Below are 22,884 nucleotides of genomic sequence, written 5' to 3'. Positions count from 1 at the left end.
CTGGCTTTCATATACAACACAAGTAAGTCACATCTCTTTGCACTTGACACTAATATGTAAAATGTCAAAAACTAATATAAGAATGGAAGAGCTTAGTGAGTCTGAGGTGACCTTCTTCCTCTATATTGCTTCAGCAACACTCTTGGAATCAATTGACTATTTGCGTGGGTTGGTTTCTGGACTCTGTTGTATCCACTGAGGTAGTTATCTGTCCTCACTTATATCTATATAAGAAGTACTAATATCAGATAATGTATGTTCTCCAGATTTGTTCTTTTTATCCTAAAGATTATTTTGTCTATAATAGGGTTCTTTGCATTTCAATATAAATCTAAGAATTAGTTTTTTCAATAAAAAAATTTCAATAAAATGTCTGGCAGAATTTTAGTTGAATTTGTGCTCCATCTAGAAGCCAATTTGAGAAAAAGCTGGCCTATTATCAAACTAGAATCCTTTGATTTTTTTTTTTTTTTTTTTTTTTGGTTTTTCATGACAGGGTTTCTCTGTGTAGCTTTTGGAGCCTGTCTTGGAACTCACTCTGTAGACCAGGCTGGCCTTGAACTCACAGAGATTCCCCTGCCTCTGCCTCCCGAGTGCTGGGATTAAAGGTGTGTGCCACTACCACCCGACAAGTCCTTTGATTCTTAAACATGATACATCTCATCATTTATTTGAGCCTTTGAAAATTATCTTAATATTGTTTTAGTTTTGGGGTCTTAAATATCAATAGTCAAATTTATTCCTAAGTATTTTAGACTTCTTTTGCTTTGGTATGTAAGATCTTAATTTTGTTTCAACTCCCAAATGTTATTATAATATAATATGGAAACACTAATATATATATGATATATATGATATATCATATATATGTACACACACACACAGGCCCCCACATCTTAGAACAACTGATGCCATGATGGAAGTACCATTCAGGCCTTGGAATCTAGCATGTATATAGGGAGCACCACCAGCCAGAGTGAGAACAAAGACCTACTCCATCAAAGTTGATAGTTCTGGGAAAGTCCCTAAATGTACTAACGCTGCTTTTTTGGCTTCTGTAGTTCTGCTTCTGGCTAACTGTCCTTGCTAACTGAGGTGTATCAATCCAGGATTTGTTTTGTGTGCTTAAATGCCCATCCTGAGAAAGGCTCAGGACTGCAATCAGCTTCTGAACACCCAGTGGGGTCACTGGAAGGCTAGTAAAGACTTTCTATTTGGCTTGAACTCATGTCCGAGGCATCTTCTCTGGTGGATACCTCCTAGCAGATACCTCACAACAATATTAAACTTATATCTAGAGACATTTTATGACTTACTAATAAACTGGTCTATTTTGATGAAAATGCAGATGTTCCTGAAATACTGGGTATATGGACCTATCAATCAAATTAGTTGATAGTATTGAGCAAACCTATGTTCTTACTGACGTTTAATGTACTTGTCTCATCAATTAGTAAAAAAATAGTATTACATTCTACAACTATTATAGATTTGTCTTTCTTTAATTCCATCAATAGTGCTGCATAGATTTGAAGCTCTGTAATTAGCTTTAGAGTTGTGGACTCTAGTTGATAAAATGACTTATGGTGTCAGCATTTCTTGTATTGGAATCTCTTCCTCCAGTGCTAATGCGGCCACACCAATCTTCAGCACTTAGCTATTTGCACAATGTAGTTTTCCTAGACCCTACTTTTAATGTTACCTTTTACAATAATCACATATAGCTGGGTTTTCTCATCTATTCTGTCAATCTCTGCTTTTCAATTGAATTTTTAGTCTACTTACATTTAATATAATTAATGGTATTATTAGATTGTATCTACCACTTTGAGTTTATCTTAGTCTAAAAATTTTAAAAAATTAGAGGTTATTGTAAGGATTACAAGATTGTATTAACAGTTTATCACAATGTCCTTTATAATAAACATGTGCTCCTTCATGAATAAGTTAGGACCCATACAAGAGCATAATTCCACTTACCCACTTCTGTCAATACAGACACATGGGCTTACATAATAAGATTTTCGCCACATATGTAGTCAAATTGTAAATTTTCAAAAACCTCTTCTCTCTAGTTTTTAGGGTTTTTTTGTGTGTAAATATGATGCACTCATAAGAAAACAATAGGAAGCAGACTGGCAATTTAAATCTAACCTCAAGGAATGTAGTAAATATAGCAGCCCTAAAGTCATTATTTTAACCTATTAAAATGGTTTCAGAGTCTACCCCAAAGAGGATATTCCAATAAAGCATAATATCTGATCATGCTGAAGGGTTTTAAGGTAGTTTTCATCTGGAAAAGTTGATAAACAAAGCATAACTTTGTTGTTAGAAAATTAGGTTTAAAATTCCTAAGTGACACAGGTCACTTAAAGCATGTTACCATGCTCTTAAAAATACTGAAGTAAATATAATTGCATTTTATGATGATCGGTAATGTAACTGACAGTTCTTTGGTATCTGATCTTGCTGTTCTTAAATATTTATAAGAAGAGAAATACAAATGGAAATTACCTTAAGAAATAATGTTTTTAAAAAACAGTGAGATTAATGTAACCTTTCTGAACAGAGACATATTAAGAACTTAATCTCACATCCACATGTGTGCGTGTGTGTGCACACACAAATACACACACACATACATACGCGCGCGTGCACACACACACTTTTAAATCCAATAATTACAGGGCTCAGGAATAATCAAATTTTTCCACAGAAGTTATGCACTACAGTGTTGTTTTTAAGAGCAGACACAAACTGAAAGAATCCACACGGAAAACAATTTAGAAACAGTTAAAAGATGTGGCAGATTCATCCAAATAATATAGCCATTAAAATGTGATAACTCAAAAAACCAAAAAAAAAAAAAAAAAATGTGATAAAACACATGGTTTTCTATAGTTAATACATGCTAATAAAAATGGTCTTCTCCCTCATCAGAGAAGCTTCCTTATGTAGCGGATGGCTATTAATACTGGGACTCACAATGTCTCTAAGGAAGAGAGTCAGTGGCTACAGAGAAAGCTCATCCCTAAATGGACCGCTGGATATCACATTTCCAGCAAGGCTCAGGGAGCACTGTGGAAGAGGAGGTGGGAAGACAGCAAGAGCCAACGGCTGGGGAGGACTGCTTAGGAAATGGCATTCTCGGACTCAGAGCAGCTACGGTGCAGACCCCACCTCAGCTAAGACACTACCCGCAACGGATGGCCCGAGGGAAGGAGAGTCAGTCTCTTGCAATGCTATGGCCCACCACAGTCAGTTGCCTAAGATCCAGTTGCCACTTTACATTCATGCACATATGGGCATCACTGACTGGACACAGTGGGTTGTAAAAAGGAAGACATAAAGTTAGGAGGGAGACGTAGGAGGTCTTCGGGAGAAACTGAAGGACTACAGTTTGGAGGTGAGTGTGCTCTGAATACACTGTTTTTGGAGCTGGACAGATGGCTCAGCCTCTAGGAGTACTCCCAGCTCTTAGAGACGACCAGAATTCAGTTCCCACAACTGCCTGTAATTCCAGCTCCAGGGGATCCAACACCCTCTGCTGACCTCCCGCACTCATGAACATATATCCAGACACAGACACACATGCATACACCTAACTATTTTATGTCTTTAAATACATTGTACTCATGGATGAAATTACCAAAGAATAAATAAAAAAATTAAAGAAAAATAGGTAAATGAGAAGCAGAATGTTGGGATGTGGTTGTACTATAACAGAACCTCTTATCTATCTGTGTTACCTGTTTGTTATATTCACAAATAAAAGATGAGATATCCTGGGAAAAAGAGTCTTAACAGGTACTTAATGATATGATGTAATGCTCATACTTCCACACTAAGTAAAACAGAATACTAAAACTCATGTGCTGTGTAATTATTTTTGTGAAAAGCCTGTGTATCTGTGCCCCTAAAGTAATTTTGAAATGGAATTTAACAGTGGTTGTTTTGGGGAGACAGGACTGATTTAACAGAATTTTCCAAATTTCCTCAATTAGGAGAAAGTAATTTTAAATATGGAAACACAAACTCTATAGTTGCCTCTAAAATGCAAAAGATAGTAACTTAAAATACAACTACAGCAGGACACACTCAACCTTTAGATCTGAGAACAAGAAAGACTTCCTCTGTACTCAAAGAAGTGAGACTTGTGTACAGTCTGCAGAAGGATCTGGTGGAGGGGGTGATGCAGGGGCTTCCTGAGTGCACTTCTGTCATAGTGAGAGAGAGACAGGATGGTGATTTGGGTGGGAAAAGAGAGGCAGAGACAGTGAGAAACAGATTAATGCTGTGAATACCTGAGAATGAAAATCAGCAGGTCTTGCTAGTAGATTGACAATGGGGGAGGGGGAGAGGATGGGGAGGAGAGAGGATCACAGGGGGTCGGGGGGGAGGAGGGCAGCAGGTGAGAGAGGGAGTTGTCCTGAGTGCTGCCTAGACTTCTGGCTTGCATGGATTATGAACTCAAAAAAAAAAAAAAAAAAAAAAAAAAAAAAAGAGAGCCAAGCTTAAAATGGAGATCAAGAGTTGGTTTGGAACATGTTATTGAAGAGCTCTGAATATCAAATACAGACCTAAAGTTCAGAGAAGAATACGGACTAGGAAGATTTGTGTGAGCCATATGGCATAACTAAAGCCAGGACATGGTCCAAATGACCTAAGGAGAGAGCCTATCTTTATATGATGAAGGACATGGGGCCAGCCAAGCCTTGAGGTTTATCAGTCCAACAACCAGGCAGACGGACCCTCAAAGAAACTGAGAAAAAGCATCAAAGACACAGGGAAGGTAAAAGGGCTGCGTCATCGAAGCCAAGATGGACGAGACACAGTGGGTAAAGACAGAGGAGTCAACAATGTTGCATCTGCTGAAAGGAAAAGATAAAGTCAGGATCCAAAGTCTGCTGGATTCAGTAGCTGGGAGGCCGCTGCAGACAGTGTTAGCGAGGAGATGGGCTGTAAGCCATCATAAACAGGTTGATGAGTGAGGTGGGGCTGATGAAATGGAGACAGTGGGTAAAAATAACTCCTTTAAGATATTACAGAATGACAGTCTAGTGAGGAAACCTCAGGAAAGTTCTTCCTGTTCCAGCCACTGGCCAGTGATTTACAGTTGTCATCTCTTTTCCCATCTCTGCAGGACAGGGTGGTTAACAGATAGAGCAACTTTGCAGTAGAGATCAGAACACAGGGGTTATTCAGACGGAATGGCAGGTCTGCCCTTTTCCAAGTTTCCTTAGTAAATGTGGATAGGCATTATTATTCCACCCAAACCCCATGAAACCCGAGTGGCTTGGAGGTCATTAGAGCTGGCGATGTTCTGACCGGAGACACATATTAAAAGATAATAGATAATAACTATGGATCAAGCTGCCAAAGGTGGAAGACAGATATGTTAAATCAGATGAACGCCACTGTCTGAGTTCCTTGCGGGGTAAGTTCAACCCTCTTTGCACCTGACAGAGCCATTTAAAGCTTTGCTCAAAGAAAACCTCAAAACTTTTTTGTGAAATACCTCCCTCTCTCTGTGTTCACTCTCCTCAAGTCCATCTGTAACTGAAGTCGCCACCTGAAGGTTCTGAAGGTAGGCTATTTAGAGGTGAGCTACAATAGAGCGTGTTTTTGCTGGACAAGATATAACTTGTTTTGTCAGTGAGGAAGGGGAGAGAGGCCTCTGGGCTTCATCTGCTTAGGAAACAGAGAAACAGCTGAGGGCATTGGGTGTCCGGTGGCCTTCAATCACTACAGCCAGTGCCTAGCTAGGTCCATTTCTGCTCCAGACTGCCCAGGAACAGAAAGCAGAGATCTGAGTCAATGAGCATATAATTGAATGCCTCTCCTAAAATTACCTGTACATTTCAGCCCCAGGGCTGCTCGAAGAAGAGGCTAAGGCTGAGCATTGTACACCTCTCCATGGAAGCAAACCAAGAACTTAGGTCTTAAAATAATAATTAAAGACGAACATGAAAGATAATTATGTGCTTTAAAATAACAACAAAATGTATGTTTGTATAAGAGAGCATAATCTCTGCTCCATATAAAGAATTATGTCTTTAATTTTTCAAAGATAGCAAAAACCTATGATGATAATTACAAGGGCTTCTCTGAGGTGCTTACCAAGTGGAAACAAACAAACAAACAAACAAGGCTGTTAAGACCACTACGACCTGGCATGTGATACTGAAGTACCCCAATCTCAGCTTAAACATCTCCCCTTCCGATGTTTATGTCACAGTATAACCTCACCAGAAGCCACCGCACATCCACCATGCCTTCCGATAAGTGGCCCTTCATGCTTTTCAGAATCTCAATTATCTTGGTAACTTAGTTTTATGTTGGCTTATCATCCATCTATTTTTCCCTACCCAAGAAAGTATGTAAACTCCCTGGGAGCAAAGGTGTGGCCATCTGGTTCATCTTCAGAAAAAAAACCACCCAGCATGCCTTGGATGCTTAGACAGATTTGCTCACTGAGAAAACCAGTGGACCATTGGTTTCCTCTCTGCCAGATGCTGTGTTGAGCACTGTTTGTATTTCATTCACTGTTCACCCAAACCTTAAACAGTTAGATTTTTTTTTTTTTGCTGTTTTGCAGGGGAGCAAAATGAAACACAGAGCAGATAACTTTTCCAGCGTCATATATCCAGTCATTGAACAAGGCTGAGGTTTGAACCCAGACATTTCCATTGCTAGGCACCCTGGTTCTTGCTCATGATACACTGTGTCATTTGAGAAGAGGTACTATTGAAACCCTAGACTACACAGACAGAGCTTCACTTTCAAAGCTCTAGGCTAGCAGCTTTCCTGTTGATCTTTTCTAATCCTCTGGTCCAACACTGGGCTTAGAGGAGCAGGAGAGATCACATTGGAGCTCCTGCCAAGAGTAGCGCAAAACCAAAAAAAAAAAAAAAAAAAGTCGGCTTGGAAACCCTGTGGGGACCTCAGAACACAGACCTGTTCTGAGATGTTTGGTGTTGCAGCGAATACAAAGGAAGGACACACAACCACAATGTAACAAAACACATTGTAACAAAGCAAGCCCCTTTCTTTTTCCTTTGGTTTATTCCGCATGGAGAATGAGGAGGCAGTTCTAAGCTTGAGAGTTCTTATAGTAAAGGGATGGCGGATTCAGGGGCAGGGATAGTCTGCCCTCTGGGTTGTGGAGGCCAGCGAGCAGAGCAGGGAGCCCTCCATCTGTGACTAACAGGAAAGGAAGATGTGGCCTCCCAGAATGCTTTAAGGATGAGAAACTGTAAAGCGAAGCTGCTGCTGGCCACAGCCCTGCTTTCCCTCCGCCGAGGGCATTCGTCCAGCTGGAGAAAGACGGAGAGGAATGTGATTTCCTGTCCTAGCCCAAACGCAGATAAGGCTTGAGAATCTGAGGCCCCTAAAACACAGCAGGAGGAAGATTTGGGGAAACTGGACCCTAAGGTGCTTTAGACATTTAGATTGGAGGCCTCAGGGGTAAAAATTACTGTCTTTAGCACTGCTTTTGCTAAAATAAACCTCTGTCCACTCTTTGCTTGACTCAGTATTTGGAAACAGGATGGTTTTGATTGGATTATGTAAAAGATCTAATTTGAACTGTTAGTAAAAGTCCTGAAATACAGAAAGTACTACTCTCAGGCTTAAAGCCTACTCCTCAAATTCCACGCTACGTGCTGACACACAGCACTGTCCCAACAGACAGCGCTCTATTTACAGCCTAGAATGATGGTGCTCTGGGTGGTTATTTTTCATGTAGGAAGTCACACTCACACCCCTGAGCCCCCTGCATGTATCTTAAAGCTAACTTTTCCCCTACCAGAATAATGATTCTGTTGAAGACTTTTAAAAAAAGAGAGATCCTGAATGTCAAGGTGTTATAAAAAGATAAAACAAGCCTTGCACATGTCCATAGTCTGCTGCCCGGCGGGGCATTCCAGGCAGGTTTTGTCAAGCCAGTTTCATTACTGGAGAGCCTGATAAATGTGCCACCACTAGTAGCCTGGAGATTTCTTTCAGGCTCATGCTGTGAATCCACTCAAGCACAGAATATCATTATATGGCTTTGTTACCATTACTTTTTCTAATTTTTCAATTATACATTTTTCAAAATTTATTTTTAGGAATTAGAGAGCTCATGGCTTTAGCATTAATTCTTCACTACAATTTAGATGGACCTACTCGCGTCAAGTTTTGCCAAATACAGAAGGGTAAAGAGTAGTTCCCTGGCCTCTCCACCCAGGAGCCTGGGTTTCCCCACAAGAACAGGGTCTAAGGCTCCATCTTATCCTTCCTTCTTCTCCTCAAAATGGGGCACAGACTATACACATTTTAACCTTCACCTGTGATCTGTCTGTTAGTGGGCTCAGGATTTCTGATATACTGAACAAGCATCTTAGCGTCATTTAACAGTTTTGGCATCAACATCATGATGGGCCTTTATTATCATTGAAAGGTAAAAACCTAACCAGTTATAAACTTATTTTAAAATTTATGATCAATAACAGGTGGGATGCTAATGAAGTTAATGGTCAACCCAGAGGGACCCGGAGGTCTGTACAGACAGGCAGTGACGAGGCAGTCATGTGGTTGGGTTTACAACCAATGAGAAGGCAGAACAGAAAGTCTATATAAAGACAAACAGACAGGAAGTAGCTCTCTTTCGGAGAGGTCTCTTGGCTGAAGAGGCTAGCTGCAGCAGGTGGGTAAGGCTCTTAGCTCTGATCTCTTGGCTTTCTTCTTTGCATTGGTTCTGTGTTTCTTATTTAATAAGACGGTTGGTTACATCTACAGACTCTCTTCCTTTTACAAACATACCTAATGACCTTCCATTCCTACTATTCATTCTTCAGTAAAAATGCTTACATCAAACATAAAGATCTATAAGGAACCAATGACAGTAACAAATAATACCTTCAGGTTAACCTCAAAAGGACCAAAGGGATATGGGGATGGCATTTTGTGCAATCAAGAATTCTTCACATTGAGCTGCATGCTGGTGCTTATCATGCCCCCTTGCACAGAGAACAGCCTCAGCTGACACTTGACTGTCAAAGCCGCTGCCCATCCACAGTGAGGTAAAGGGCTTCTGCCTGGCACTTACTCCAATGACGTGACAGACTTACCGAAACTGGGTAGGACAGAGGCATAAATGATGAGTAAATAAGCAAATCTATGTGCTAGGCTTTTCGTTTATGACTGATATCAAAACAGCAGCCTGAGTAATTAGATTTTGAAAGTAATTCGTGTGAAAGCAATAACAAGTAAAGCTGGGAATCTGCCATTCGATTATTTAATTTCTTTCTCCTGTCCTGACTATAAATCAAAAACATTTTAAAAGCTGAATTAAAAATTCCTGGAGAATTTGGATTCAAAATGCACTAGGTTATTTTCATTGCGACCACTGTTTGGTTTTAAGACAGTGTCGTGTAGTTGATAAGGGTGACTGGCCATAGCACTATGAATGGGGTTTGTAGGAAATGGGAAGAAAACTAAGACTGGATGAGCAATTTAAAGACTTACTAGTGTGATACGGAGTGTCATGACCTGGTGTCTCCTCACCATATTCCTCATTTGGTACATACCACCATGGGGTTTTGTTTGTATTTTGGCCTCTTCTGCTAGACTGAAATCCTAGGCAGGGATATGTTGTGGAACAGTCTTTTTGTACACTGTGGATAGGTATCACTCTGGTTGGCTTAATAAAAGGCAGAATAGCCAATAGCTAGGTAGTATTTCCAGGCACAGAGGACACTGGGAAGAAGAAGGGCAGAGATGCCAAGACATACAGAGCAAGTAGTATGGGCATTACAAAGTAAAGGTAACTGAGCCACATAAAAGAACATAGATTAAAAGATATGGGTTAATTTAAGTTATAAAAGCTAGTTAGAAACAAGCCTAAGCTATCGGCCAAACTTTCTTAATTAATAATGTCTCCATGTGGTTATTTGGGAGCTGGCAGGTGGGACAGAGGAAGACTCGTCACAGGGATAATATCTTACTCATCTTTGGCTTGTCACAGGACAGCAATGCCATACCAGCAGCAGGGGTACAATGGATGAGGGTGCTGAGCAAAATCCTCCTCACTGCTTCTTAACCTTCCCCGCCTTCTCCATCGCCTTGTCCCTAGATCTCTCCATGCCCACCAATCTATGACCATCTCAATTGCTGAGATGGAGGTGGCACCTCTGCTCTCCAAACCTGAAATCCACTGTGTACCGATAGCCTTTGCTACAGGAATATCAGAGTCCTGCAGAGGTTACACCACAGGCATCCTCCTCAGAATCTACCGGGCACTTAGGACTCAACTAAGAGTCCTCCATGAGTGGCCCATACCAGCCCTCCTGGTGCTGGCTTTGGCACCCAGCACCCCATCAGACTGCATGTGTCGTACTTGTGTTCTCAGAGATTTTACAGGCACAGCTATTTACTTTGGGACACTTCCTTCATATAGTAAATATAAAGACGCACTGTCCACAACATCCAGCTGGATATGGCCTTTTCCATCTTAAGTACAAAGTGACTCATTGTAAGTGTGAACATGTGGCCACTTTATACGGCCTCCCGGTTCACCTAGTCAAAAAGGTCTCAGATCTTTATTGAAATTCTTTTTCCGTAGGTCCCATCACATATTAATTTTATTTTTAGGATCTGTTATAACCATGGGGTAGTGGGCCATTTTATTATTGAGATCTTTGGTTTGAATGGGTCCCCGAAAGGGCTGTAAAGTTAATTCCTAATACTGGGTGTTGAGAGGTAGGCCTTTATGGTATGATTGGGTCACGAGGACTCCATGCTTATGACTAGATTACAGTTGTTATAGTGGTGGATTAGTAGTCTATCCTCTTCAACCCTCTCATCTCTTTTTTTCCAGTGTTTAGCTTCCCAGCCTCTAGAACCATGAGCCAAATAAGCTTCTATTGTTTATAATTTCCTATCTATGGCTTTCTGTATTGCTGCAGTAAGAAACAAACCCAAACAGTTTTCTTATATTACCAAAAAAGAAACAGGACAGTAGAGAAGAAAACGATGTATCCAAAGACATACAGTGTATTAAGAAGTAGCCTTCTCCCATGCTCACAATATCAGGGCTGGCTCGCCCACACCTCTGCCAATGGGGTTGGCTCTATTGTGATACCCATGTGAGTGCAGGGCCTGCTCTCCCAAGTGTTACAGCTGATGGTAGACCTCAGGGCCAGCTCTTCCACCTGACTCAGGCATTGATGGGTAGGGGTGGGGCCCCCACCCACCCTCCAATCCGCCCATACTGCCACATGACAGATGAATAATTGAGTAATGGGGACAGCTCTCCCATACTCACAACTTTGGGGCTTGCTCACCCACACCTCCGCCAACAGGACTGGCTCTATTGTGCTGCCCAGACCAATGGATACTTGTGAGTAAAGACATATGCACAAAAGGGTTTACTGTGTGACTCACTGTGCCACACACAGTTTCCATGACAAGATTTTTCTCCATTTTTTTTCTTTTTTCTCTTATATTTTATGGGGCGGGGGGCGGTACAAAGGCAGAGGGCAGATACAAGGGACGAGAAATGAATGAGATCCAGATGCATGATGTGAAAGACACAAAGAATAAATAAGAAGGTTAAAAAAAAAAGCAGCCTTCTGGGGCTGGTGAGCTAGCCCAGTGGGTAGGAGTACTTCCTGTGTAAACCTGAAGACCTGGGTTTAATTCCCAGGTCCTACGGAAAAAGCTAAGCATGGCTGAGTGCATGTAAAACCCCTGTGCATGGTGGGCAGACAGGAGGGTCTCTGGGGCTTGCTAGCCGCCAGCCTACCTAAGGTGCCATGAGAGGCTCTCTTCTCAAAGGAATAGGTGGAGAGTTACAGAGCAAGAGAGTTCTTACAACCTCCTCTGGCCTTACTTCAGACTGGCATGCACACCTGCACACACACATGTACGTATAACACACACACACACACACACCACCACACACACACACACACACACACACACACACACACACACACAAGTAGACTTCTGAAGTTACTTTATAGCTGCCACACAGATGATTAATCCACATTCTAATACCCTGAATTTTCCAGTCCACCATATAAAAGGAGATAAAAGAATCTGGTCCAAGGAAAGAGTTTAATCACGTTTTCTCTTGTCATAAATTGTGTTTCCCTTATCCCAGGGGGGCAGTGTCTCTTCAAACTAGCCTTGCCTAGTCCCCCAGGGTCCTAACATGGACTAGTTGTAAGGGACTGGGAGTCAGCGTCCCTGAGATGCAGAAGAGGGAGACAGGGCGTGACTAGGTAAACATGATAGTGAGTGGCTCCTTCCTCACCCCCCTGACCCAAGACAAAAGTCTGGCAGCTTAAAACAAGGGTCCTGAGGGGTTTTCCTCCTGCCTTAGGGTCCCTGCTGAGGGATGGCTGGACAAGTTTAAGGTTGGGTCAGGACACGTTTTCACAACAGTTGTGGGCCATCAGCTCTCCTGTCTCCTTCAAACTGAACAACCCTAAATTAGGGGAAGAAGACCCTTCAAAGATGTAAAAACAAAACAAAACAAACAAACAAAACCAACCCTTAAGAGAAGCTGGGCTTCAGTTTCCAAGTCCCCCTCTGCTGTGTGGAAGGTCTTTGGCTCTGTGTGCTTTCTATCTATGTGTCTCCTCCTCACCCCTAATAAAAACTTTTCTTGGGGTTGGGGATTTAGCTCAGTGGTAGAGTGCTTGCTTATCAAGCACAAGGCCCTGGGTTCAATCCTCAGCTCAAAAAACAAAACAAAAAAAAAACAACTTTTCTTTATTGGCCAATTCTGGCTGATCCACTCTGCTGTGCTTCAAAATTTCCCTGCTGTTACATGTTAACGCTCAAGATATTTCCTGCCTTTGAATTCTTTAGCTGGCATAGAAAATGAACCGATCAAGAACCCTAGACAATAACAGAACCATGGAGCTTTTTAGTGGGGGTGGGGGTAGGGGGTGGGGATCCTCCCAGTCAGCGCAAGGACAGACTGAGCATCTCTCGATGGTCTTGTTGTACTACCTGGCTTCAGGACTCACTGGTATCTACATGCTAGCAGCTCAGACTTTCTCATCCGGTGCAGCAGCAGCAGCAAGCAGCAGCAGCAGCAGCAGCCGCCACCGCCGCAGCCATTGCTTCAAGGCATGTGTGAGTGCGTTTGTGTGCCTGGGTGTGTCCATCATGTTAAGCACGTATACTTAGGAACAACTGACCTGTGACCCCGCGAAGAGCCCTCGGTGGTTCCTCCAGTATTGAGATCTTTTTCTCACGTGGTGTGAGGGCCAGTTTTTCTCTGGCAGAGTCAGGGGAAGAGCCGTCCTTCTCACAGCCGTTCATGTGCCCGTTCTGCATCAGTGGTACCTGCGGCGGCGGCGGCGGTGGCTGCAGGGGCCCCACCTCCGGTCTCTCCACCTTGTCCTTAGCATCTTTGTTGCCTTGATGCTGCTTGGATTTGCTCCTTTTCCTCTTATTGTTCTACGTCAGAAACAAGGGGGAAAAGAGAGCTGTGTTCAGCAGAGGCTCCTGAGCGCAGAGTAAAATAAGACAATCATCCGGACGCCTGGTGTTTAATAGAATGGGTGAACACACATTTTTATTAAACACCCAGATTAATCTAAATATTGTGCTTCTAAAGTAAGTTGTTTTGAATTTTTACCTTGCAATTGTAGTAAACAAAAAGTTTCCTTAATTTGAAAGGAAAAAAAAATACAGGAGCAATAATTAAATAGCAAGGAGGTAATTTTAGCAACTTAAGAAAGACTCTTTGGATGACAATACAGAAAACTCTAATAGCTCTGAAGGAACTGGTGATATTAGGGAACAGCTCTTGCTTCTTGAAGCAGTTCTGGACTAGGAGGCCAGCTGAACACTCAGGTTTCATTATCTGGGGGAGGGAGCCTGAGCGACAGGAATAAGGTAGGCTACCCACAGCAAAAACCTGTTATGTAGCAGTTTCCTGAAACATTCCACCTTGCAGGAAGCTCCTTAAGAGGAAAGGTAAACAGCTAAAAGTAGCTTCAGGAAGTCCCTGAAACTGACCAGATTGACTAGGTCCCTCCCTCCTAAGAGGAAACAATACCTTTGAGAATCCCTCTCAAACCAGGCAAACCACAAAGAGACTTAAGCAGAAACCAGCTGAACTGCCAGGAAGATGCTCAGGCCAACTGAGGCACCTGCAGATTCCCAGCTTTGTGAGTGGTCACCCATGCTGGGGTAGGCTTTGTCTTTGAATCATTTCTGCTCCTCTAAGTAACCCCTCACCCATATTCCTGTAATTAACTCCAGTAAAACTTGTGGGTTCACCAAGTTACACTTTGGTACTATCCCTACTTTGGTCTGTCATGGGATTCCTATCTGGGGTGTGAACAGACAAGTGTTGCACCTTCCCAGGAGAAGTCTGTTACACAGCAAAAGGGAGCACAAAGCAGGGCTAACGTGGATCTCTGCCAAGGCATCGACCAATCAGGAAAGTACAAGAATTGCTGCCACCATCCAGCAAATCCAAGGCAGCCAGAGGCTCCAGAATCATCCTGGGGTTCTTTAAGCTGGGGCAGGGGCTACTACAGGGTAATACCGGATTTGTCCACTCCACCTGAACCCAGGACCTCTCAGTGGCTAGCTTAACAGAGCAAGGATCATTACATACACTTGCAAATAGCTCCACATTGCATTTTATACCAAGTGTTTTAGACTCTCAGAGTTTTACTGTATTTCTCCTCATAGGCTTGGTCACTGAGTATATAACAGCATCCAGGAAGTGAAGAAAATGTTCCTAGTTTGCAGACCCATTTTTCTTGAATTTGCGCATGCTCTCTGTCTCAACATTTATTGTGTTACAAAGCACAGGTGGACTTCAGGGGGCAACTTGCAGGAGGAGGTTCTCTCCTTGCACCATGGGGATCCCAGGGTACCAACTCAGGAGGTCAGGCTTGCCAGCCAAGTGCCTGTACCTGCTAAGCCATTCCAGGAGCCCTCGACTTTGGCATTTTTTGTATTTGGTATTCAATGCACTTAACGATCAGTGTCGCGCACATCTGACCCATCGGAAAGTATGTCCCACCTGTGGAATCCAGGCATGCCTACAGAGCACCAGGGTGGCGTTTCCCTCCAGTGCACTTAGAGACCTACAGAACCTGCTTCACCCTCTTTAGCTTCCCCACTTTCTCCTTTGAAGTCACAATCATGTCCCAGCTCTTCTGAGTGGGAGATTTGTATTGCTGAGCACAGGCAAAAAAAAAAAAAAAAAGGGACAGTGGAGACTCATTTCCCCCCCACCTCTTCCCCAACAAACCCCACCGTTGACTTCTGGAGTTCAAGCCCAATGTCCATTGGGTGGGGTCTGGAGACCATCTCCCTACTGAACCCCTAAGAGGAACTCAGCAAGGATTTGGGTCTGCAGCTGTGGTTTGCGCCCGCCTCCCAAATCAGAGAAATTTCAAACCCAAACCACACATCTGAAAGTTTTCCATGTAAAGATAAATGCCACCTTTCAGCCACTTGCAAATCATCCCAATCTCCCAGGGAAGCCTGGGAAAGCTATGATTAAAGATAAGCAGACAGTGTCACACACGGCGGCCAACAAAGCAGGGGAACATCTAATTCTCCCTCTTCTACAAGGAACTCCAAGGAGAAGAGCAGCACAGGCCGAGTCCAGCACTTTCTGTGATCTTGCGACTGTATGAAAGCAGCAACGTGGCTTTTTCGTTTGTTCAAAACCTGTTTCCCACGCCTGTGATCTTCGGGGGCAGGGTGGGTTGGCGTCTTAGGTCTATGAGAAGCAGAGCACAGGGCTGTGTGGTGCCCGTGTGGAAACGCAGGGCTGGGTGGCTGTGCAGAGGAGCAGACTTTCCCTCGTGCATGCGTACGTGTGTGTGTGTGTGTGTGTGTGTGTGTGTGTGTGCAAACACACCATGCCTGTGCCCAGGAGCCACACAGCCTGTGACTGGATGGGGCAGAGTTCTCATTTGAACAGGACAGAGGAAAATCTCCCCAGTGCTGTCAAGGAGCAGGTCAGGAGCGCTCCAGAAGGACCGTTGCTCTCTACGGTTTTAAGGCATTTCCTCTTTTTATTGAAGACTGATTTCAGGGGAAAAGCTCCCTTTGGATAGAGATTTTTCAGTTGGAAAAAAAATGTGACAATACATTTAGAGCGTTTAAAGTATCTTTAAAGCACTCCTTAATTTTTTCCTTTGTGCTATGGGATATGCTCGGGCAAGTTAACATCTTCTCTACTTTGAATTCTGACTCGGGGCTCCCCTTACTACTTACAAAGAAGCACAGCTCTGGCGCTCCTTAAGCACAGCTGGTGGGTAAAAACACTGGACAGAAAATAAGGCCATTAGGAGTGAAAGTGGCTGGTAAGGAAGGCAGGCACGGATTCGGAAGCTTTCCGGGTGTGCGCATTAACAAGTTTGAAAGAAGCACAAAGCTGGCAGCTTTGCTGAAACGGTAACAACACTGACGCTTGGACTGGAGATGTTACTAATTCACCACCGCCCTTAATCTTACCTTCTTTTTTCCTGTCATGTTCCATTCTTTAAGAACTTGAATTGCGCTGCCTAGATAAAGAGAAAGAGTCTTCAACAAATATCCACACAATAAAGGCGACAGAAAATTCATCTGTGCCGGGGTAGCAAGGGGGTAGGGGGAGGCGGGGCGGACTTCTTCATTTGTTTTGATACAGCCTACCTTAATAAAAATGCCAGTTTCGTTTCTCATTTCCAAGATTTTCATTTAATTCACTGCACAGCCTTGGTTTTTATAAAAGTATTAAGCCCTACTTCACGAAGCTTACTCTTTTTTTTTTTTTTATCATGATATTGTCTTAGGGAATATGAAATATATCTTGAGAATTTTCTGATAGCTTCGTTGCCACAGGTAGAATTAAAATTGTTGTTTGATATATGAATAAAGTTTTATAATCTTCTGAAGCAAACATGGGATTCTCTGTGTTATTAACCACGACAGCCGGACCTTTCTGTACGGCCTTCCTTTCTCCATTTTTACTCTCACTCAGTAGGTTCAAGACTTGCAGGGGGCTGAGGAGGACAGAGCCTGTGATAAGTTTCTCTCCATCCTCCAGGAAAGGATAGAATGTGTTTTTTACAAGGCTTCCAGTTCAAAACCAACCAAGTTCATTAAATGACTAATGGTCGCCCAGTCACATCCATAACCTTGACCTGATGGAGTTAAGAAACATGTCATCACTATCAGCTGTGGTCCGTTTCCACACACTTTAACAAATGTATTCCAACTTTCTGGGAGGGAGTTCAACAGTTCCTGATAGTGAAGGGTCAGGTGACTGAATATAAGCAGGTACTTCCTCAAGGGAGCGGGTCCCAAGAAGTCCAACAATTTGAAGCATATTCTCAGCTCCCATGACACCGACAGCTGTGGACAAGGCATTGGCTAACCAGAGACGAACTTCGAACTGGTCTCTATGGTGAACTTCAAATTAGTAGGCCGCTGCCATGGAGGGCGCTAACAGACAAGCTGAAGGCTATGGTGTTGAGACAGACTGACCACTCCTATCTATCCGGAGTTTCCAATTCAGCTCCCTCCTTGTCTTGTTTAAGTTGCATGCATTGGAGATAACAAGGCTGCACTCAAAAGCAAACTAGAATTTACACTTTTTCTTTTCTTTTTCTTTTCCTTTTGGTTTTTTGAGATAGAGGTTCTCTGTGTAGCCCTGATTGTCCTGGAACTCGCTCTGTAGACCAAGCTGGCTTTGAACTCACAGAGATCCACCTACCTCTGCCTCCCAAGTGCTGGGATTAAAGGCGTGTGCCACCACGCCTGGCCATGTAGTTACACCTTTTATTAACTGGGTTGGTGTTTCTCTAATGTGCCCAAGGAGTTGATATTTGTTAACAGTTTCCTGGTATGGGGCATTTCTTGTTTGTTATTTATCAGAGTCATTCTGACCATTAGGCTTCTACTTTCTAAGTAAAGTTAAACTTTAAAAAACATTAAAAGCTGTTCTCATCGGAAGGCAAGCTGTGGCTTTTGCAGTCCGACACTCATTAGTCTCATTTTCATATTTTGACATCAATCTTATTTTTAATTTGGACGATGAGCTTACACAGAGTAATTATCAAGAAGTACTCTTATTTACAAAGGATTCTGAAAGTGTTGTTATTAAATCTTAACTGTGTCAAAGGTGCTTGGAGGTGTTTTCTGTAAGCCATTAGGATTAGTGATTTCAGTGTGGCCCATAAAATACACTCAACAGATTTTTTTCTTTTTTTTTAACTCTTACTGGGTTTTAAGCAACTTTTCTCATTGGTTTACAACTAAAGAGATGAGGATCATCAGCAATCAGTGAACTTTATGGGGTCTTGACATGGACAAACAGAACTCCAGAAGCAGAGCCTTGCATTCAAATTCCCCCAGTGTTGACTACAGTCCATCACGGATGGCCTCCGTGCATCTTATCAGGGTCACACTGTAACAGAAACCCTCCAGGATGGGAAGTGGGGGTGGAAAGGGATGGGGCAAGCAGCCCCAAACATTTCTCTGAACCTTTTCTCATGCACGTGATGTGGCAAGGGAAACCCGACAGAAGAATTTTGAATTTCTCAGTTAGGATGTGCATATTTAGAAAATTTAAATAGGGTGTGTGTGTGGCAGGGAGCAAGTCACTTCTACCATTTTAGCCTACTGACTAAAGCTTGTACATTGGAATCTTCATAGTGTACATAGTGCAGGAAGCAGGGCAAACAGTGAGAAATTTCACATAGCAGATTTGCTTGCAGGTTTCTAAGAATGATCATCATCTGTTCATTTAATTAGGACCTGAAGCCTCAAGCACCAATACAGAATGTGGGTACAGTGCTTGGCTCCTGGATCTTGCCCTAAAATGCTATTATACTCAAGAATATAGAATGCTATAGAAACTCAAGAGGGTCATTCCACTCCTCACAAATTAAGGAAATCATTTTGTCCTTGACACAGTGTGAAGAAGGTATAGCTGAGCTACGTGCTGGCAGGTCTTTCCCAGCCGTATTTGTCAGGTTGAGTTTAGCTAGTCCATTATTTACAGAATAGAAAAATATGCCAGGAAGTAAGGCATATAATGAGCATGACAAGAAAGAGTTCTTTATTCAAAATAAAACATTAAGAAAGAAAATTTCTTTATAATTTACAGAGAAGATACCCAAATTTGTAAATGTATAGGATAAACATTTTTCCAGATCTGGGATTCTACAGTACCACTTCATCAAGGCACCTGATAAAAAAACAGAATTTTTCCTAAGAAACCAAAATCAATTAAGAGGTAGATGAATTGATAGTATGATTGACTGAGTGATATAACTGCTGTGAACAAAAACCATTACAATGAGGAATTCAGTCCACTTGGAGTAGCCAAGCATGGGATTTTCAGGTCACAGCCATGACACTCAGTAGACTTCTGCTGGCTGAAGAGAAAATGCCTTTCAGGACAGCAATGTCCTCTCCTCACAAGGACACCATCAAATAAAGGACATTCTTAATAAACTGAAATAACTGGCAGAGAAACCAGTGGCTTTATAATTAGTGGCCTTGAGGTCTTTACAGCCTCCCTTATTTTAAATGACAGGAAAAGACCTTTCTGTATTCTGCTCTTACAATGTCCATGTTCTTGTGAAGTCTATTGTACTTTTTAGTTCCTTTATTTGTTTTGTTCCTTGAGACAAGGCTTCACTATGAAGCCCTGACTGGCCTAGAACTCAGGGTCTCATTATGTATCCTTATCTGATCTGGAGCTCACCATGTAGACCAGGCTATCCTTGAACTCACAGAGATCTGTCTGCCTCTGCCTTCAGAGGGTGGGGATTAAAGCTGTAATTTTTTTTGAGACATATCAGAAACTAAGTAATGCTCAGTTCATTTAAAGGAAAAAACACAGGGTATCTGAACTAATTAGCTCTAGATTTTCAGTTTTCGGTGGGCATATATACCTACCATCCACAAAGGCTTGCACGGCCTTGTCCACGTTGAAATCAAACTGTTGTAGCACCAGGACGATTTCGTTATTGCTTTTGTTCGGAACAACGGATCTAACTGCATAGATCTACAAGAAAAGGAAAAGAAAAGCAGAAAGGTAAACTCCCTGAGCATTGCTCACCTACAGATCTGCCACTAGATAGAGCAGAATTGTAACTTCGAAAGGCCCTGGAAAGTTAACCGTCTGTCTTCTCGCCAACAAGCAGACTCCAGGCCTTCCAGAGCAGCAAGCATTCATGGGGCGTTGTGGGGGGGGGGAGAGTAATCACCTTGATGCCTACTTTGTTTGTGTGCACACCTCTACAGAGATCTCCTTGTGAGGCTGTAAGAACAAGTGTGCAAAGCCAACTCTGGTTTGGCAGTCAACCCTCTCGGAGGCTGGGATGCATACAAGACGTGTTCTCAGTGAGGACACAGAATCTTTTTCTGTCTCAAGCTTCCTTTCCACTGGCTTGGGGGTATCTTTAGAAAACATACAGAAATAGCTTCATGCCTCCGCTTCTCTCTGGGCACAGTAGAAGCAGTCATATGAGGGTCACAGAAGTGTGCTGTGAAACACCATCACTGTTTATAAAGACAGGAGAATATGAACTTGTGAAAGGGTAATTCTAGCTACATTACAGAAAATGCTCTCAAACACCCTCCTGGGGGAGGGGAGGAAACACTGAACAGAGTCAAAGTAAACACATGTACGAGCCAAGGATTCTGATGCTCGTGACCGTTCACTCTTCGATGACGTAGACGCTGTCCTCCATCAAATTTAGCATGGGTTCTTTCTGGTTGCCTGCAAGAATTAATTGACCTTTATCTCAAAGAACTTGTGGTTATTACAGACTTGTTCCACGTCTTTTAGCAGAACCCATCTCACCTCTTTCTTATGAGAAGGATTTCTGTGCTAACAAATGCTAGAGCTCTGCACGGGGCAGCGGGAAGTGCTCATTAAAGAACTGTACAATCTATACATGATCCACTCTGAGTTAAATCAGGACCAGTGAGTTTCAGAGTTAAATGGATTTTGTTATAATTGGATTCATGGGGTATGGATTATAGAAGTGCGGTATGTATAATATGACACTATTGACCAGACATTTAACTGAGCAGTACAGACAACTTCTTGATTATGTTAGAAAATAGGCAGCCTGTTCCACACAGATCTGTGTGTAATAGTATTTAGGCTATAATGAGAAAATAGCATAGGCTATGGGCACAGGACTTGTAGAAATGTTGACATTATTGATCAGAAGATTGGTTTCAAATCCTGACATTTAAAAATACTAAATATTTGAGCTTTGCTGAGTTTCTACTAGAATATATGCTTGTATATATTCACTCAGTACTCCTTTGGGTTTTCACTATTCTCACATTTTATGGTTCTTAATTCCTCTAGACTTCATTAGAAAAACCCAACTCTTTAAAAAATCTAAGCTCTTCACTGCTTTGCTACTACTTCTTAAAAAAACCCCGTTCAGCGAATACTATTTATTTATTTTAGATAGGGCCTCATTACATGGCCTCAACTCTCCTGCCTTGGCCTCCCAGAGGCAGACATGTGTCACCAAACTGACATACTTACTGCAGCGGGTCTAAACCTGTGGGTCACGATGCCTTTGGGGTTCACATATCAGATATCCGGCATATCAGATATTGACATTATGATTCATAACAGTAGTGAAATTACAGCTATGAAGTAGCAACCACATAATTTTATGGTTGAGGGCCACCACAACATGAGGGACTGTATTATGTTAAGGGTGGCAGCGTTAGGAAGGTTGAGAACTACTGACTTAGTATAGGAGGAGGCACCACACTTCCTGAAACCGAAGGGCCGCCGAGATGTAGACAGTGATCAAATGACCAAAGAGAGTAGACTGGATTTACAGCTGGCATACACGTGCTAAAGCCTCATTGGCAGGGACAGCTGACGCGGTAGAGGCGCTCAGGTGTGGAAGATGAGTGAGGGGAGGTGGACGGGAGGGCGAGCGAGAGCATTCTGGGTGGAAAGAAGAGCACGGCTGGAGGGCACTTCACAGTGAGGGTGGAGGGGAGCCAGGGTGAGGCTGTCAGTGCACAGTGAGGTCCGACCTGACAGGCACCAGGGCGGGCAGGGTCTCCAAGGCTACGGAAACCGTGTCAGCCTCATGAACACCCCTCAGTTGTTTGGGGAGTGCTCTTCTCTCATGGGTTTATCATGTGTAAAGGAGAGGTATTCTTTTTCACTGAATATTAAAATGTCCTTAAGAGAAGCCAAGACGGGGCCGAAGATGGAGCTCAGTTGGTAGAGCACTAGCCTGGCGTGTATCAGGCCCGATATTTAAACCAAGATCCGAATTAACAAAGCCATTTAGCCCAGGGAAGTCATCAGCAGTAATAATGGGTAATATGTGCCTTAATACCTTCTAGTGCATTGGAGTTACCATATTACACTTCTAATATCTGTTAAGTAAACACAATTTTAGCAGTTCAAGCCACTACAGTTCGTCCATGTGCAAAATGTCTTAATAATGACCATCATTATTGCCACCTCAAGCATGTCTTTTTGAATAATAAAATGCTTAGTTATTAATTACACTGAGTAGATTATTGTAACATTAGACCAAAGTTTTCAAGCCACCTACACACACAGTTGTATGACTGGCCAAGACCAGAATTAATAAAACGAACATAAAAATAATTGCTTCTAGACTCCTCTGCAAAACAAAACGTTTCATTATGTTAAGGCAAAAACGATGTAAGCTGTGGCTTGCATGGACACTCTCTCACCAGACACCTGCATTTACTCTCCCAATCCTTTTAAAAACAGAAACAGAATCCAATGAGCGTGGTCAGCCATGTACAGACATACAGCATTGTGTGTCCTCTGTTTAGTGTGGGTGGGGTGGGGTGGGGGGGTGAGTGTATACACATATGTATGTGAGT

General features: G+C 42.7%; 1 protein-coding gene across 9 annotated transcripts in view; it reads right to left on the bottom strand.

Annotated features, from left to right (window-relative positions):
- Spats2l (spermatogenesis associated serine rich 2 like) overlaps positions 1-22,884 on the bottom strand; it is a 172,999-nt gene that overhangs the window by 46,211 nt on the left and 103,904 nt on the right. For all 9 annotated transcript variants that reach the window (XM_052749492.1, XM_052749497.1, XM_052749494.1 and 6 more), the window contains 3 exons: positions 19,927-20,035; positions 16,492-16,541; positions 13,197-13,458 (listed from right to left, as the gene is read on the bottom strand). In XM_052749492.1, coding sequence (XP_052605452.1) covers positions 13,197-13,458; positions 16,492-16,541; positions 19,927-20,035 — 421 coding nt within the window. The remainder of the gene's footprint in view (positions 1-13,196; positions 13,459-16,491; positions 16,542-19,926; positions 20,036-22,884) is intronic.

This window comes from Peromyscus californicus, unplaced genomic scaffold, assembly GCF_007827085.1.
Source record: "Peromyscus californicus insignis strain IS unplaced genomic scaffold, ASM782708v3 Scaffold_21__1_contigs__length_65335640, whole genome shotgun sequence".
In the NCBI taxonomy this organism is placed as follows: Eukaryota; Metazoa; Chordata; class Mammalia; order Rodentia; family Cricetidae; genus Peromyscus; species Peromyscus californicus.
Note: the sequence above shows the minus strand (reverse complement) of the source record. Positions and strands in the feature narration are given on the sequence as shown.